Source organism: Scophthalmus maximus, chromosome 19 (genome assembly GCF_022379125.1).
Source record: "Scophthalmus maximus strain ysfricsl-2021 chromosome 19, ASM2237912v1, whole genome shotgun sequence".
Taxonomy (NCBI): domain Eukaryota; kingdom Metazoa; phylum Chordata; class Actinopteri; order Pleuronectiformes; family Scophthalmidae; genus Scophthalmus; species Scophthalmus maximus.
This window is the reverse complement of record NC_061533.1, coordinates 13,970,262-13,986,920: the sequence shown is the minus strand read 5'-3', so window position 1 is coordinate 13,986,920 and position 16,659 is coordinate 13,970,262. Positions and strand designations below refer to the sequence as shown.

At 42.5% G+C, this 16,659-nt stretch overlaps 2 protein-coding genes across 3 annotated transcripts; one reads left to right on the top strand and one right to left on the bottom strand.

The window, feature by feature from the left end:
• Positions 1 to 117: 117 nt before the first annotated feature.
• On the bottom strand, positions 118 to 8,392 carry mtx3 (metaxin 3). Of its 2 annotated transcripts, XM_035640689.2 has the most exons (11): positions 8,252 to 8,392; positions 7,696 to 7,831; positions 6,245 to 6,372; positions 4,446 to 4,515; positions 3,524 to 3,600; positions 3,319 to 3,411; positions 3,057 to 3,239; positions 2,885 to 2,961; positions 2,405 to 2,562; positions 1,878 to 1,966; positions 118 to 1,711 (listed from the first exon to the last, which is right to left on the bottom strand). In XM_035640689.2, the coding sequence occupies exons 3-11, from the start codon at positions 6,338 to 6,340 to the stop codon at positions 1,616 to 1,618; spliced, it is 939 nt and encodes a 312-aa protein (XP_035496582.1). In that variant the 5' UTR covers positions 6,341 to 6,372; positions 7,696 to 7,831; positions 8,252 to 8,392; the 3' UTR covers positions 118 to 1,615. The 2 variants fall into 2 exon arrangements, with proteins under 2 accessions (XP_035496582.1, XP_035496583.1); XM_035640690.2 differs by lacking the exon at positions 1,878 to 1,966 and having other exon boundaries at positions 8,252 to 8,387.
• Positions 7,457 to 16,619, top strand: thbs4a (thrombospondin 4a). Its single transcript, XM_035640685.2, has 23 exons — positions 7,457 to 8,483; positions 9,369 to 9,566; positions 9,704 to 9,948; positions 10,146 to 10,248; positions 10,540 to 10,631; positions 11,400 to 11,451; positions 11,543 to 11,763; positions 11,878 to 12,015; positions 12,128 to 12,208; positions 12,290 to 12,442; positions 12,600 to 12,704; positions 12,798 to 12,905; positions 12,989 to 13,148; positions 14,017 to 14,135; positions 14,219 to 14,271; positions 14,361 to 14,445; positions 14,537 to 14,633; positions 14,940 to 15,118; positions 15,249 to 15,297; positions 15,418 to 15,614; positions 15,704 to 15,876; positions 15,960 to 16,099; positions 16,188 to 16,619. Exons 1-23 carry the CDS (start codon positions 8,402 to 8,404, stop codon positions 16,235 to 16,237), a joined length of 2,880 nt encoding a protein of 959 aa, XP_035496578.1. The 5' UTR covers positions 7,457 to 8,401; the 3' UTR covers positions 16,238 to 16,619.
• Positions 16,620 to 16,659: the final 40 nt, after the last annotated feature.

Genomic DNA, 16,659 nt, shown 5'->3' with positions numbered 1-16,659 from the left:
CTGTAATTATTACTGGAAAAACAAGTCCCCCAATAGCATGGCTTGAAGCACTCACTCAGTTGGAGAATGGAGAAAATATTTACTATTTAAAAAATAATTTAAAAACAGAGACGAAAGTGCACTACAAAGATCAGTTTATATTAGATTTGTATTTCAGTGATATGAAGACAGTTTATGGACAGATTATGAACAGCAGCAACTGAAAAAAAAAAAAAGATAATTTATTACAATATATCAAATCTGTGAAGGACACATGTACATTTTGACACCAGCAGTCATGAAGGCACACTGCTCCCGAAGTAGACGCTTTTTGGTACCTGTGGATGTTTTTTGGAAGGTTGCAAAAGCCAAGTATCTTGATGAGTATTAATATTTTAAAACTGGGACACAGATCAGATGAAAGAAATCCCAGCGAGCAGTCTCCTCAGTTCAGAAATGATACCAGCTGTGAGGATATTCGGGAAAATAACAGTAAAAGAAAACAGAGGCAACTCATTTCACAGTCCAATTTCTATACTCAGACTTATGATAAAGGAAAACAGAAGGCAGCTAACGAGATCTTCCCCGAGCGGGACGGACACTTCGGTTACAACAGAATGACAGTTAAAACAGCAACAGGAAATGATAACAAAGCAGAAAAAGAAAAAAAATCTAACCAAAATAAAAGTTGGTCTTGAAAAACTCATGGCAACGACAGAATTGTGAAAGATTAAAAAAGAATTGAAAGACACAGTGGATTCTAATGGTCCTCTGGAAAACTCCCAAACACACACACATTAACACGAGTCCCAAATATTTTGCATTAATATGTTGATACAGTATGAAAGGCCTTTCCGTCACCTCAGTGTATCCAAGAAAAGATTGCGAACAAGCTGATCGGCTCTATTAGAGGACACTGCAGGGAAATTGCACGATTTCGAGCATGAAACTATTTACAAATATACAAGTAATTGGTTATTCCTAAAGTCATGACTCCATACATACTGTACATTACCTAATTCAGACGCTGTTAGAATTTACAGTGCAGAGCATGGATATTCTGATTAATGTGTTGTGATAAGGGTGCTAAAGGATCGGAGATCCTCCACGATAAAACGACGCAGGAGTAACATGAGATGACTTAAACTAATCTTGCCATAAGATGCTCTAGTCCCACACTGTCCTACTTTAGTGGCCAGGGTCTCTTTAACTTCATATTTAACCAAGACATTTCAAGATCCTAGAGTTCTCTACAATCCACCAACGGAAGGTTTCTCTCTTTGAACTTTCCGTGTCTTTCTCATTGAGCACCACTTCAGAGCATTCCATCTTTACCACATACATGCGTTCAACCTTTTTAACGACCTCACACAAGCACTTTTCCTTCTCGTTCAGACGAACATCTTTGAAATCTATCATCATTATCTTGCAGTACAAAAAGTCTGTGTATAATTATATAGTCATGCTTCCATTAATTATTAAGTTATTTTCCGTTCGAGCTGCAGTTCAGCTCTAGAACATTTTTTTTTAATTCAGGGCACTGAGTCAGATTCAGAGCAGCACCTTTTATCTGCGGTGGGGCAGGGGGGGTCCTCCTCGATTCGAAAAGGCTGTAACGTGGTTGCAAGGTCAAGGGTCAGGCAGGGGTAGAGTTCTTCTCAGTGACCAGACTGGGTTTGGGCTCCGGTCTGTGGGGTTTGTGCTGAGGGCTGCTGCGAAGGTTATCATCCATCTACAGTACGGGATGTAGAGTTTGGTTAGAGCACATATGCATGAGCAGAAAAAATAGGACCATGATTCAGTAAGATGCACTGTTCAGGTAATTACAGCTGAGACTGCACCTGCCAAATTCAACCGTGAATCAAAAAAGAGAGAGAGAAAAGAAAAGCAGAAAGCACCTTTTCTATTAAGTTGGACTCTTTGTTTACAAGCTGAGTTAGTTTCTGCAGGTTTGCATCCATTGTTTCCTGAACAGGTGGGAGAGGACCTGGAGAGAGATGAAGCCAGGGGACACCGGCAGAAGAAAAGGGAAATTGCAAAGAAAGATTTGTGTTATGGAGAGAATATTAAATCATTGCGCACCCCCAAAATAAAGAAGACACAAAGAGTGAGCGTGCAGGGAAACACAGGTGGGAGAAGAATGAAAATTTGGATTAGGTTAGTTGTTTTTGTGCTGGCAGATATTAATTCCCCCCCCCCCCCCCTACACACACACACACACACACACACACACACACACACACACACACACACACACACACACACACACACACACACACACACACACACACACACACACACACACACACACACACACACACACACACACACACACACACACACACACACACACACACACACACACATCTTTTACCATACTAAAGCCCCTAAATGTGAACATCTCTAGTTTGTGCAGCGGTCTTACAAGGGTGGTCAGAGCTGAAGTACACCGCAAGGATGGTGTCACAGAAGCGTGTGAGGTTTTCCAGCTGGCTGAGGTGGCTCTGCAGAGGGCTGCTGGGAAGATTGGCTTTACGAAGTGGAGCCACGAACCCAAATACAAAGGCATCCAGACTGGTCGGCCTAAAATCACAAACACACAAGTATACAAAAATACATTCAAGTCGTATAGGGCTATGGAACGTAGTACTGCTTATGTACTCAGATTAAGAATTGCAATTAATTATAAGAGTAATTTCCAAAGAAAGCTCCATTCAATTCCCTATCTATATATATATACATCAAAATTCATAATAGGCCAATTTTGTTCCTTTACCTGCAAGCCCAATTGAAACAATCAACTGAATATTATATGGTACATTTTTTTCCAATCACTTTTTCTTTGCATGTCCATGTGTTGTACCTGTGTGGTCCTTAAAATGAACAGACACATTAAAGAACTTACAAGTCGCCAAAGAAGTAGTTTGCTGCTCCCAGTCTGTAGGAGAGGAGGTTCAGGCACTCTTTAGCATCACTGTAGATCTGAGGCAGAGAAAAAGTGAGAAAGATTTACAGTTGTAAAAAAAGAGAGAACTTTGCAGTCACACAGAGCTGGCATCAGACGGATGAGTATTTACCTTTCCCTCCACCTCTGCGATTCTGTGTAGAGGCGCCTCTCCTTTGGTTAGCAGGATGCGGGAGAGGGCAGTGTTGGCATGGCAACATGGGACAAGAAAGTTTAGAGGGAACGGCGAGCGTGAGGCAAACCATGGTCGCGTCAGATTGGCGTAGTTTTCTGCATCCACCCAGAAAGTGTGAAGCTGCGGGACACAAGACATCACATTTACATGATACACAGATTTATTGGCCAGGAAACATGTAGAAGAGAGACGGTGTTACCAGAGCTGGTCGCAGTTTCTCTTCAAGCAGGGCTATGTAGGCCATTGTGTCTGCTCCCTGTCTGGCTGTCAGCTCATAGTCTGCATTAAACCTCTGGGGAAAAAGAAGAAAAATCATAATTACTGTATATTCACTAATTCTGCAAAATGGGTTGTGGACATAATGACCAAGTCAATGACAGTGAGCAGTCTTGGCAGACTCTCACCTGTTTCCTCAGGAAGTTAAGTATCTGCGTCGGTTCTTGCAATGTGGAGTCTCCACACAGCAGCTCTGGGACTGTTGCTGCAGGTTGAACCAACGGGAAATTAAGACAGAGGTAAAATCATATATCTCTATGAACATCATGTTAAGGTGTTTTAATTAAAATATATTGTGTAAACAGATACAAAGGGTTGTATTTCTGGCCTGGTTTAGGTGCACCAATTTTTCCTGACTATGTCAATTAGGGTATTACAATGTGCAATGTGCTATTCAGCATGTTTACTGCTAGGGATGCACCGATATCACTTTTTTTCAGACCAAGTTCAAGTCCTTTCATTTAGCTACTTGTCCATACCGAGTACCGATATGAGTACTTGCCCTTGCTAGTAAGAGAAGAAATAAACCTTTGGAATTGTGGAGTAATGGCTTTTAATGTGTTGTATAGCTTGTGCTGGTAGCATTAAATATTATGATCGCCAGGGCCAGCTTTTTAATTTTTTTAGTTTGGGTGTTTTTGCTACAAATTGCTGACATTGCTCCTCCTCGGCTTAATGCCGCCAACTTGCTCATCGGACACCATGTTGCCGTCGTGGTATCTGGTACTGTAGTATCGGATTAATTTTATGAGTACAAGTACGAGTACATGAGCACAGTATCGGACCAAATGCCCGATACTGGTATCGGTATCGGTGCATCCCTATTTACTGTTGTAGTGTTGTTATTTTTAAGAGTATGAAAGGAAGCTCCTAATGGATTGATCTGATCTTTTTTGTTTATTATTATATGCACTGCATATATTTAACAAATACTCCTACATCAGTCATAAAAAATTCCCCATCCACCAAATATGTAAACAATATAATTCACACGCAGCGTCCCGACCACAATGTTATGAATTTCTGGTTTTATGAGAAGCTGCTGCCCACCTGTTAGAGTTTTCCATGTCCAGTCTATAGGAGAAACTGTGACTTTGGCCCCGGAAAATTTGGCGTATGCCTGGAAGAAAACACACACTTGAATCAGGAAAGACGGCAAAAAGACAAAAAAAAGTCAGTGCGTGAATTTATGATTTAAAAGTCAGCCATAAATGTTACACATGGAACGATTGATCGAAATGAAAAAGAATGCAGCGTGCAACCTTTACAGCCCCAATGCAGAACTGTAATACTTTCTGACAAGGCTGTTTTTTTTGTATAATATCAAGCATGTAATGCAGCTGAATGTCTGCTGCAATCTGAGTACCAACTAGGAAGGCATATGGTACAAGGGACCACTGTGATAGAAACACTGCTGAGCTGATCAGTTAGAGCTTTGACTAACAATATTTTTCAGTGATTAATACAACAATTTGTTAATATTATTAAGATTCAGTATCAAATATAGCAAAACTGCCCATCACAATTTCAAGGTCCAAGGAGATATCTTCAAATGTCTTATTTGGTCTCACAGTCCAACACCCAAAGACGATCAGTTTATGATCATAGAAAATAAGCAGGAGCTTGAGCTCAAAGAATGTTTGACATGAATAATAACGGCGACAATACATCAATGTTGATCAAGTTTATTTGAGAGTAAATGATTTCTGCTCTGGAACTGATTTGACCTTTACTGCTCTCTGAAAAGTGATTGTTGTAGGGCTGCAACTAAGGATTATTTTCATCGATCAATCTGTCGATTATTTTCTCAATTAATCGATTAGTTGTTTGATCCAGAAAATGTTGAGAAATGTCGATCGTGTTCCCTAAACCCCGACATGATGTTTTGTTTTCTCCACACACCAAAGATATTTAGTTTACTGTCATAGAGGCGCAAAGAACCCAGAACATATTCACATTTAAGAAGCTGATATCAGAGAATTTTTACTTTTTCCCCCCATAAAATCTAATTGAACCGATTAATCGATTATCAAAAATATTTGGCCATTAATTTAGTAGTCGATTACGAATCGCTTAATCGATTAACTGTTGGAGCTCTAGATTGTTAATATGATCATTTATAATTTAACTCTCTCTTTTCTGAGATGTCTTATTGTCACATATTAAAGGTCTGTTTTCATCTTGACACGTCCACAACGCTCCCTGACAGAATCTGATGTGTTGTATTTTATAATTACATTGGCTTGTTATGAATAAAACCCACCAACGCAGACCAAAACAAACGAACGTCACTTTGTCGTTTCATCCTGGTCAGAACAGATTTGACAGCCCCCCCTGGTGGCGATGTGTGTACCTGCATGTACTCACAGAGCGCCACCGTGATCAGGAGAGAGAAAATAACCAGCTGTTAACTTTCTGACGGGGTTATTAGCACACGGGCGACAGTTGTCCAGCAACAGAGTGGGCTGAAACAATGAAACGAACGGAAATGAACCCCTGTGCAAGCTGACCTTGAAGGGACCAAAGCTCTGAGAGCAGAGAGAGAGAGAGAGACATCTTGACAACCTGCCACACGCGAAGGGCAGAGCGTGCAGTCGAGCACGGCTGATGTGCTACAAGCTGGACAGACATGAAACACCACTGGGACGAAATATCAGTCAGGGCTCCATCGTGCACGTCGACGACGCAGCCGAGAAGCAAAGTACTGCAGGAGGCGAGCTAGCATGGAAGCTAACCAGAAGATACAACAGAGAAGGGGCGAAGCAACCCGGAAACAGGTCGCGAGTGGACAACACAGTGACCGAACTCTGTCCTTTTTTTTCTTTTCAACGAGCAGACGATAACGTTACCAGAACCACGAGGGACTCGGTGTGGACAGAAGGCAAACCCCAGTCTCCTCCCCAGCATCTCAGCTCCATGGCAGCCGCCATGTTTTTCGGATTCATGGATGATGGGAGCGTGTGACGTCACGAGGTACCTGTCACATCGGAAGAATCGAAGATCAGATGGAGATCTGTTTTGTTTTTTAAAAAAATCACCTGATCACATCGGGCGAATGAATCAAATTAAGAAAATTAAGTAAGGAATTATTGTTAAAAATGACTTGATCAAATCAGTTTTAAAAAAACAAAACCCAAATATGATAAAATACGTTTCATGTTTCCTGTCAAGTACTGTTACACTTGCAGTGTCCTTAAGGAAAAAGTATAGCAGATGTGAATATTAATGTAAATGTGTTTTAAATATAACAAAGTTTTTCCCCCCAGAATTGGCTTATATTATACAATAATTATACCCGTTCATTTCCAGTAAAGTCTTATTAGGCTATTGGCGGTTTGTTAGGACGATACCATACTTCACTCTAGCGATCATAAAAATGGTAAGTAATTGTGAGGTAATTATGAAGGAATGAGGGGCAACAACTTTATTACAGGGAGTGCTCTGTAAAAATAGTACATCAAATGAGAAATAATTTATTGACACATAACAGCAGGAAAGAGATCATATAACAACGTCAATGAGAAATCCTTAAAAGTCCAATCTTAACAAAACCAACTGGGCGGAGAAATACCCCGTGAGACGCAAGATCCGCAACAGCTGCGTAAGGATCTTGTGTTGAGACTGCAGGATCCAAGATCGAGAATGAACTCTCAATTTCAGATTCATCAATTTCCTTTTTTGGCCCCCGACTTAGCCCTTGATTCAGAATGAATCAGAAATTATTTTGTCTCAGTAAATGTGCAGCAACACAGGAAGTGACCCTTACTCTGTAGTTTTTATTTGTCAGGCCAAAATTAGAAAATCGCCTGAAATGGCTTCACCATGTGTAGGCTGCAACAACCCTCTATTCTTAAACTCTATGTTGTCTGATTTCATGAATTTTAATGTATATATTTTATATTTTGATGTCCTTTTTTATGTGTTTTATGTGTTTTCAGCAACAATAATATGTTGCTGCAGCTGATCGTCAGACTGCTGAAGGCTGCCAGGTGTTTTTGCCAGAGAGCAGACAACCGGGCACAGACAAATGTACGGTGATGATGCACTGAGAGATGGTAAAAGTCTCTGTTTGGATCGACCGAACAGCAAGATCCAGAAAAAAATTGAGAAAACTTTAAGACAAGTACCAGACATCTTTCATGAAATGTTTCCAGAGTTAAATACTGTCTCAAGTCTGGTCCTCTTTGTCCTCCTTTCTCACATTCTCCAACGGATGGAATTTAAGGTTGCAGGGGCATTTCGAACAAGTTAAATCAAATTGACTTATAATTAAAACCATTATACTGTTCAACTGGCTTACCAGAACCACCCAGGGGACGGAATCCACTTCTATGACACAGGTTCATGAAGTTTATGAGAAACAGTTGCCAGCTGGAATCAGGTTTTCCTCCCTCGAGACCCAGGCATGATCCATTTCAGGCATCTTTTAGAGTTGGCTGAGTATATACAGGCTGATTTAGTACTTTTTTTAATGTTGTTATATCACATTTTATTCATAAAAGACGGAAGACAGAAAGGACTTAAGGAATAAAAGTTTTATCTTGTCTGCAATAGAGTCATGAATACATAAAAAACTCACTCTGACATAACGTTTTATAATAAAATATAACATATAATATCTTATTCATTGCTTGAATTTCTTTGTTAACAGTATTCCTCATTCTAGCATGCACTTCTACTTCTTCAGCTTTTACAAACCAGGACAATATACAACTTATCATTTAATCAGACGACCGTAGAAAGGGGGACACTCCCCCAGACTAGTAAAACAGTTCCTACTCTGTGCCCTTTCCAAACAGTAGCATAAGAGAACACTCCCCTTTGCTTTGCCTCTGGCCAAAAAAATAACAACTCACCTCTGCGGATATTCTGCTTCAAGATCTGGACTTGTCCGTCATTCTGTGGGAGATCAGCCTGCGACACACTTATTGCTCCACAGGAGGACTTTTCTCTTCTCCCTCCAGAAACGAGGCTTCTTCTGAGGTGTGTCCCGCGCTGCAGCACTGATGATAGGTGTGTGGGCCGGAGCCGCGGCTCTGTCTCTGGTGCTGCAACAGATGGTGCTCACAGTCACAGCTGAAGGAACCGGTAAGTACTGACTCTTCATCATCCATGACCTTCTGGAATACACAGTGTACTCAGTGTGTTTTTGTGTGCTGTGCATGTTTAACCTGTATGAATCATCATTTTAGTAACTTTTTTCCATTTGCACTTTTTAAACAACTTGTAGTCTGGTTTAACAAGGACAATTCTTTTGATTTTGTTGGCATGAAATTTACTTTTTTTTGTGGTTTGTAGGGTTTGACGTCCAGCATCTAGTAGCAGTCCAACTTAAATAAGGCCAGTCTTAGATGGTAAAAACAACAGCTGAGAAAGTCAATGTGCAAAACCTTGATTTACCTGGAATCTACACGCAATTTTTTTCCAGACAATTTTCCAGTCTCTTTGTATTATTCTTGAATTCAACTAATGGCTGTGTGCAAAAGTATTGTCCGTTTGTGCGTTTGTGTGTGCGTGTGTGTGTGTGCGTGTGCGTGTGTGCGTGTGCGTGTGTGCGTGTGCGTGTGTGCGTGTGTGTGTGAGAGATTGTGTGTGTGCGCGTGTGCGTGTGTCCGAGTGTGAAGCGGCAGGATTGTTCCAGTGGAAAGACTTTACTGCTTCTCTTTTCTGCAACTCCCATCTACCTCTCTATAAAACACAGCAAGATACAAACATGAAGACACACACTCACACACACACACACACACACACACACACATACACGGGTGTACAATGACAGATACACTACCACACGTAATAAAGTACCGTAGTTAAATGACAGCAGTAGCAATTGACAGTAGACTCAGAGCCGTAGCCATCAAAACACAAACTCAGAAAAGTTTGCACCTCTTAAGCGTTTTATGTTGGTATATTCATACTGCTGACTGAACACTATAATGTGTGCAGGTTTTTAACAATCCTGTCCTGTGTTAGTCTATGACCTGCTGAAGTCTCCCGACTGCCTGCCAGAACTGCTCCAGGGAAAGCTGAAGAGCAAAGGGCAAGACGAGGCTTTCCTCCTCTCTTCCTTCAGGCTCCACAACAAGGGCCCCACCTCTCTGTTCAGTGTCATCAACCCCAAAGACAACACCAAGTACTTTGACTTCAGCGTGCAGGCCAAGCCGAGCAAGGGTGAGTTATTATACTGAGACATCTGACAGTGTCTATGACAACCACACACTGCATTATCAGCCGTCTAATTTAACTTACCCACTCTTATCTTTTCTCTCCTCTGTCTTTTGTTCAATTTCATTACCTTCAATCTCTAGTTACCATCCGTTACCTGACTGAGAGCAGATTTGGTGAGACCAGTTTAAACCATGCCCCCCTGGTAGACGGCCGAGTTCATCATGTGATGCTGCATGCCAGGGGTCTACAGCGTGGTCCACCTCGCCTCAACATCTACGTAGACTGCAGACTAGCCCACACTCTGGAGGAGCTTCCGACTGTGTTCGGGTCCCTCCCACCTGGTCCGAACATGGTAGCACTTAGGACCCTGCAGTCAAGTGGACAGGTAAACAAGAGATTCACAGTTATGAATATTTCTACACTATACTACAGGAACTGTATTTGCTGCACAGAAACAAACATGTAGTAAAGCCCCAAAATGATAGCAGGGGTAAAAGTGTTTGACCATTTCTCGATAGACTAGTGTTCCAGTGTTAAATGTGTTTCATTCTTGCTGTTTGATTTCCTCTCTCCTTCTGTCAGGATGAACTGACAGACCTCAAGCTGGTGACTGAGGACACTATTGACAACGTGGCCACTTTGCAGGACTGTAGTGTGGATCAGAGTGAATCTGTGCAACTGCTGGGTGAGAATAAATTGCAAGTGACTTTCTCACATGACCTGACACAGTCATTTTTACTTAAACCTGATAGATTTCAGAGTTTGACAGTTTTTGCCTCTGTGCCGATCATTTCACCGCACAGCAACTTTAGCAGGTCGGATTTTTTGAAAAATGGAAATATATTTACAACTCTGCAACACACATTAATTGATTCTGACTCTTGGAATTAAATGTTTTGTTACACGTGTATGCATAATCTTCTTTTCACAGTTACTTTATCAGATTTTCTTATTCGGATTTGTCAAATCCCATCAGGTATCCAGGGAGGCAGGATGGTACACAACCAGGCCACCATGCTGGAGCTGAGGAGCCTGCTATCGGAGATGAAGGAGCTGCTCCACCAACAGGTAACCTGAGCTGTGTCCCAGCCTGTGCCGGTTAACCTCTTGATGGAAAGTGAAAATACACAAAAACAAGCATCCAAATTGAACATGTGGTTTTTATCATCAATTAAAGACCTACCTAATATTAGAGTTGACATTTTGATAACTGACGAAACTATCTTAACAACCCTCATAACTGCTTTTTCAAACCAAATGTATGGATGGTTTGGAGTTTGGAGATTAAATGACATAATGAGATGAAAGATTTACTCAGATGTACATTAGGATGTGCAGAACATATGGAGAGGTCCCTGCCCCGTTTGTTTAGAAGAGTTGAATTATTTATTTTTAAAAGAATGTGGGCAACCACTTTGGTTGTCAGAAGTGAGAACGATGTCTGTGAGGATCTGCTGATCATCTGAAGCTGTCTTATTTCAAGGCTTTATGTTACCTCAGCAACAGACATATGAGTCAATTGCAAATCAGGCCTTCACCTCAGCACTAGATAGAAGTGGATGATGTCAGATGGTCATTTAAAAGGGTTAGGATTAGGGTTTCTAAGCAAATAAAGCGTCAAACAGGGAGACCGAGGTTATAAAACACTGAGAGAATCTTTCATCTTTTATCTTTTACAGCTTCTCAGAACTTCTAAATATCATTCAGACTGTCAGTACTTATTAAGAAAGTATTATTCGCCTCTTTTGAAATAGGCTGTAAGCTGATAATACATTTAGCCGAGCAACACAGTTTATTCTGACTAACCTTTCTACACCCTGTCTCTCTCTGGTTCAGATTAAGGAGACAACTTTTCTGAGGAACACCATCGCTGAGTGTCTTGTCTGTGGTAAGCAGGAAAAAAATTTCCATTGACCATATTTAGACACTACTGACAAAGTGGCATTTCAACAAGGTGCTTACATTTGTGTGCCCAACAGGTCTTGGGGGTAGTCCAACCAAAACTCGTCCAGCTCCAGGTCCAGGGCAGTTTGTCATGCAGCCACAGCCGCAGCCTCAGCCTCAGCATTTGACTCAGTGCCCACCTGGAACCTGCTTCAGACAGAACATGTGCATCCGCTCCGAGTCAGGGGATTTCCAGTGCGCGCCCTGTCCTGATGGGTATACAGGAGACGGGGTGCACTGCGATGACGTAGACGAGGTGTGTATTATATGTATATTTATATCATTTTTTATTGTACATGTGTTTCTTCCACCAATAAGCGAAAGTAGCTCACAAGGTTTGAACAGCTTTTGTTTTGTTTGCGTGTTTTAGTGCCAGTTCAACCCGTGTTTCCCTGGCGTCCGGTGTGTGAACACTGCTCCTGGTTTTCGCTGTGAGAAATGCCCTAAGGGTTACACCGGGCAAGAGATAAATGGAGTGGGAGTATCTTATGCTAAGTCAAACAAACAGGTAAAAAAACCTAAAATGAATGCACAATAAATAAAACATTCACTCTCTGTGATCTGTGCCTGTTAACAGAATATGGTTATTTTCCCATTTGCTACAATATTGTTCCTCCCAGGTATGTGAGGATATAGATGAGTGCCAGGTTTTGGGCAACAATGGCGGTTGCACTGCCAACTCACACTGCCACAATACTATGGTAAGACCACTGGAACTGGCGCATCGTTATTATCACGCTCTCCTCTAGCAGAGGTGTCTGACTCTGTACCGTCCTCATCAGGGCTCCTTCCGCTGCGGCGAGTGTCAAACTGGCTTCACAGGTGACCAAGTGACAGGTTGCGAAGGTACCAGGCTTTGCCCCAACGGTCAACCCAACCCCTGTGACGCCAACGCTGAGTGTGTGGTGGAGCGAGACGGCAGCATTAGCTGTAGGGTAAAAGATCTCAGAAAATGTTTCTGTGTTATTCAGCTTTACACGGAGAGCTCTGCATCATGAGTGGGAATCTCGTTATTGTTTGTGCAGTGCCAAAATCGATCATCTCTTCACAGAATGTCACGCCTTTCCCCCTGTTTGTGTCTGTGTTGTTCAGTGTGGCGTTGGTTGGGCAGGTAATGGCTATGTGTGTGGAAAGGACACAGATATTGACGCATATCCTGACATAAAGCTCAAGTGCAGAGACGCCAACTGTAAGCAGGTACTCATCTCTACATCCCCTCGCCTCTCTTGCTCTTAGCTCCTTGCAGTATTAAAACTTAACGCTTGCGGTCTTTCCCTGTGTGGTTCCCAGGACAACTGTGTGTTTGTGCCAAACTCTGGTCAAGAGGACGCAGACAGAGATGGGACAGGTGACGCCTGCGATGAAGACGCAGACAGTGATGGCATCATCAACATTGATGTAGGTGACCTCAGGTCCAGCTTACAATGAACTCTCTGATTTAAGCCCCCTGCTTGGCCAGTAAACCTCATTTTCTGTCCCAGGATAACTGCTGGCTCGTTCCTAATGTGGACCAGAGGAACAGCGATAAGGATCTCCATGGTGATGCGTGTGACAACTGCAGAACAGTAGACAATCCCTCACAGAGGGACACAGACCAGGACGGGCTGGGAGATGAATGTGATGATGACATGGATGGAGATGGTAAGTGTGTTTGTCAGTATTTAACTGTGGAATAATTATATTCTCATAGTTCTGTCAATTTGGTAAATTGCCACAGTGGCTGCTAGGTCATTAGTGTTGGAGGATTAGTAATTGGACCTTTACTGCTTTTATTGGATCAATGAGAGTTACCATGTCCGGGAGGGTTATCCAAACGTCAAGCTGTCTGCACCAGACTGTCCAGACCTGGCCGACTGGCAGAACTTTGTCTGTTTAAAACATCCTCCCAGTCTTTTTTGTGTCTGTTTCCAATTCAAATCCTCTGCCACTGCCAGTTAGATCATTGGGTTACAGGGAAATAACTCGTCATTCAAAACCAAAAAAAGAACATAAAAGATAGAGTAAACCCTGTAGAAGACTGTTAAATGTTAAAATGTTCCAACTGGGATCATAAGTGTTGTTTCACAAACGTTTCTCACATACTTCACTTGATGTCTCATTTGTTCCACTGAAAATAGTTTTAATTTCTTGCCTTTTAGCTTGTTTACCTTTATATGCGTTCGTGCGTTTGACTGTTCAGACTCTGTTTGGCTGCTGACGTTCATTCAGTTTGGCAGCGCTCCAGCCCCTTGATCATTTGGTTATGTCTTTAACTCTCAAGGCTGGATTGCTCAGTGCTTGGTCATGTCTGTCTCCTCTGTAAAAAAGCATTTTTCCATGGTAAGCCTTTGCCAGGCATTGAAGGCCTCTGGAAACTATTTCACCTTCCTCTTATACAAACACTGCCATCTGCTGATGCATTTGACAGACTATGTCTGTAGGCTGTCGTGCTTTTCTTATTTTATATTGTCCTGTCAATGCTTTTGCACATTACATTGAGATTAAAGCGCTCTGGTGATTATGTTCTCAGGCTTGAAGAATATTCTTGATAACTGCCCGCGAGCCCCCAACCCAGACCAGAGAGACAAAGACCATGACGGGGTGGGAGACGCCTGTGACAGTTGTCCTGATATGGCCAATCCGAACCAGGTAACAAACCAAACAACCGGCTGATTAAAGATTCTCCTGCTGTCATAACTTTGACACACAGTGTCTGTTTTGTCTTCCTGCAGTCTGACTCAGACAACGACCTTGTGGGAGATACCTGTGACGACAACATAGATAGGTAGAGCCCACTGTCTCCACCTGTGTTATGAATGTTTATACATGTATGCTTTGCCATTAGTTTCAACTTCCCAAACTTTTCCTTGTCAGTGATGGGGACGGCCACCAGAACACAAAGGACAACTGTCCCGCAGTTATCAACTCCTCTCAGCTGGACACTGACAAGGATGGAATGGTTTTAAAACATTAAAATATTTGATGTATTATTTCATTAATTCAACTCACAAAGACGGCTCTGCATTTACTCCAACTCCTTATTTTGTTAGGGAGATGAATGTGACGATGACGATGATAATGACGGCATACTGGACGACCAAGACAACTGCAGACTAGTTGCCAATCCAGACCAAACGGACTCTGATAGTGAGCATCATTTGCTGTGTGTGTGTGTGTGTGTGTGTGTGTGTGTGTGTGTGTGTGTGTGTGTGTGTGTGTGTGTGTGTGTGTGTGTGTGTGTGTGTGTGTGTGTGTGTGTGTGTGTGTGTGTGTGTGTGTGTGTGTGTGAATGCATGTGTGTGTGTGTGTGTGTGTGTGAATGCATGTGTGTGTGTGTGTGTGTGTGTGTGAATGCATGTGTGTGTGTGTGTGTGTGTGTGTGTGAATGCATGTGTGCTGAGTGTGTAAAATTTGCTGCTGTGTGTTTCTTAAGCTGTGGCCTTTCTATTTCAGACAACAGAGTTGGAGATGCGTGTGAAGGGGACTTTGACAAAGACAATGTCATTGATGTAATCGACCTCTGCCCAGAGAACGCTGAGGTCACTCTCACCGACTTCAGAGCCTTTCAGACTGTCGTGCTGGACCCAGAGGGGGACTCTCAGATCGACCCCAACTGGGTGGTTCTCAACCAGGTGAACCACAGCTTGCTGCTAGTTTAACAAGCAACTGTAATGCTTCTGTAACACTTGTTTGGATTAATCAACACTATTGTATATATTGACAGCACAAATGAGTGGAATTTACCCTCTCTCGTCCTGACAGGGCATGGAGATCGTCCAGACCATGAACTCTGACCCTGGCCTCGCTGTAGGTGAGTACAATTACCTTCACCCTCACCTGTTTTATCTTCAGATTATTTCCCATTTCCCTCAGTGTGCTCTACCCTAACCTGCGCTGCTGTGTCTTTCTACTCCACCGTCCACATCTGTAGGCTACAAAGCGTTCAGCGGGGTCGACTTCGAGGGAACATTCCATGTAAACACGGTGACGGATGATGACTACACTGGCTTCATCTTCGGCTACCAGGACTCCTCCTCGTTCTACGTGGTGATGTGGAAACAGACAGAGCAAACCTACTGGCAGGCTGCGCCCTTCAGAGCTGTTGCTGAGCCGGGAATACAACTCAAGGTGTGGGGGGCGTGTGTCTATTGACCTCATCACCTGTTGTCACGGTCAGTTATTCCCCTCTCTCATCTTTTGTGGCTCTCTACCTCCAGATGGTTAAGTCTGAGACAGGTCCAGGTGAGCATCTGAGAAACTCCCTCTGGCACACAGGAGATACCACCGGGCAGGTCCGTCTCCTTTGGAAGGACCCCAGGAATGTCGGCTGGAAGGACAAGGTTTCCTACCGCTGGTTCCTCCAGCACAGACCACAGGTTGGATACATCAGGTACAAACACACAACTATCACTCAGACACGTACACTCAAACTGTGCAACCTGACTAACGACTTTCCCTTCATGTATGCTTCAGGGCTCGCTTTTTTGAGGGTTCAGAACTGGTGGCGGACACAGGGGTGATAATTGACACCAGTATGAGAGGAGGGCGACTGGGAGTGTTCTGCTTCTCTCAGGAAAATATAATCTGGTCCAATTTGAAGTATCGTTGCAACGGTGAGTGTCGGCAAGTTGAAGGAATTCAAGTCAGCTACATACCCTTAAAGTGTGCTTATGAGTTTCTTACTGTTTCTCATCTCTGTAGACACTATTCCTGCCGACTACGAGGATCTCAGTGCCCAGAGCACAGAGTGAAGTCAGAGAGGCGGACAGATCCATCAAGATTTGAGATCTGCTGAAAACATTGATAAAAGGAGCAAAAGGAGCAGAGCTGCACCTCTGGTTAGAAAAAGAACGATGAGTCTGGGAACATGTTGTAATGATTCTTTTAACTTTGTCAATAGAGCAACAGTCCTTGGAAAGCATAACATTGGACATTGTTTACTTTTCTTAAATTCAGTGTGATGTGACTGAAGCCAGCATATCCTTCTATAATTCATCAGCGGGTTATGTATATGTCTATGCAATATCACCTTCAGTTTTATCAGCATTTTGTAATAACTTTAAGAAGCAATCCTGTTTTTGTTTTTGACATTAAGTACAATAAAACCCTGAGCATTTTACAAAATCAAAACAAGTTGTCATTTTTTTTCTTACATGATGTAATTTTTTATATT

Bases quoted from the DNA above. Each gene is read 5' to 3' on its own strand.
- mtx3 (XM_035640689.2), bottom strand. From the start codon at position 6,340: ATGAATCCGAAAAACATGGCGGCTGCCATGGAGCTGAGATGCTGGGGA. The intron at 2,563-2,884 runs GTAAGTTCTTTA...TTGTGATTTTAG, and splicing joins AACTACTTCTTTGGCGACTT to GCCGACCAGTCTGGATGCCT. The intron at 1,967-2,404 runs GTAAGACCGCTG...ATCTCTCTCCAG, and splicing joins CTTCAGCTCTGACCACCCTT to GTCCTCTCCCACCTGTTCAG.
- thbs4a (XM_035640685.2), top strand. From the start codon at position 8,402: ATGATAGGTGTGTGGGCCGGAGCCGCGGCTCTGTCTCTGGTGCTGCAA. The intron at 13,149-14,016 runs GTAAGTGTGTTT...TTATGTTCTCAG, and splicing joins TGATGACATGGATGGAGATG to GCTTGAAGAATATTCTTGAT. The intron at 14,136-14,218 runs GTAACAAACCAA...GTCTTCCTGCAG, and splicing joins ATATGGCCAATCCGAACCAG to TCTGACTCAGACAACGACCT.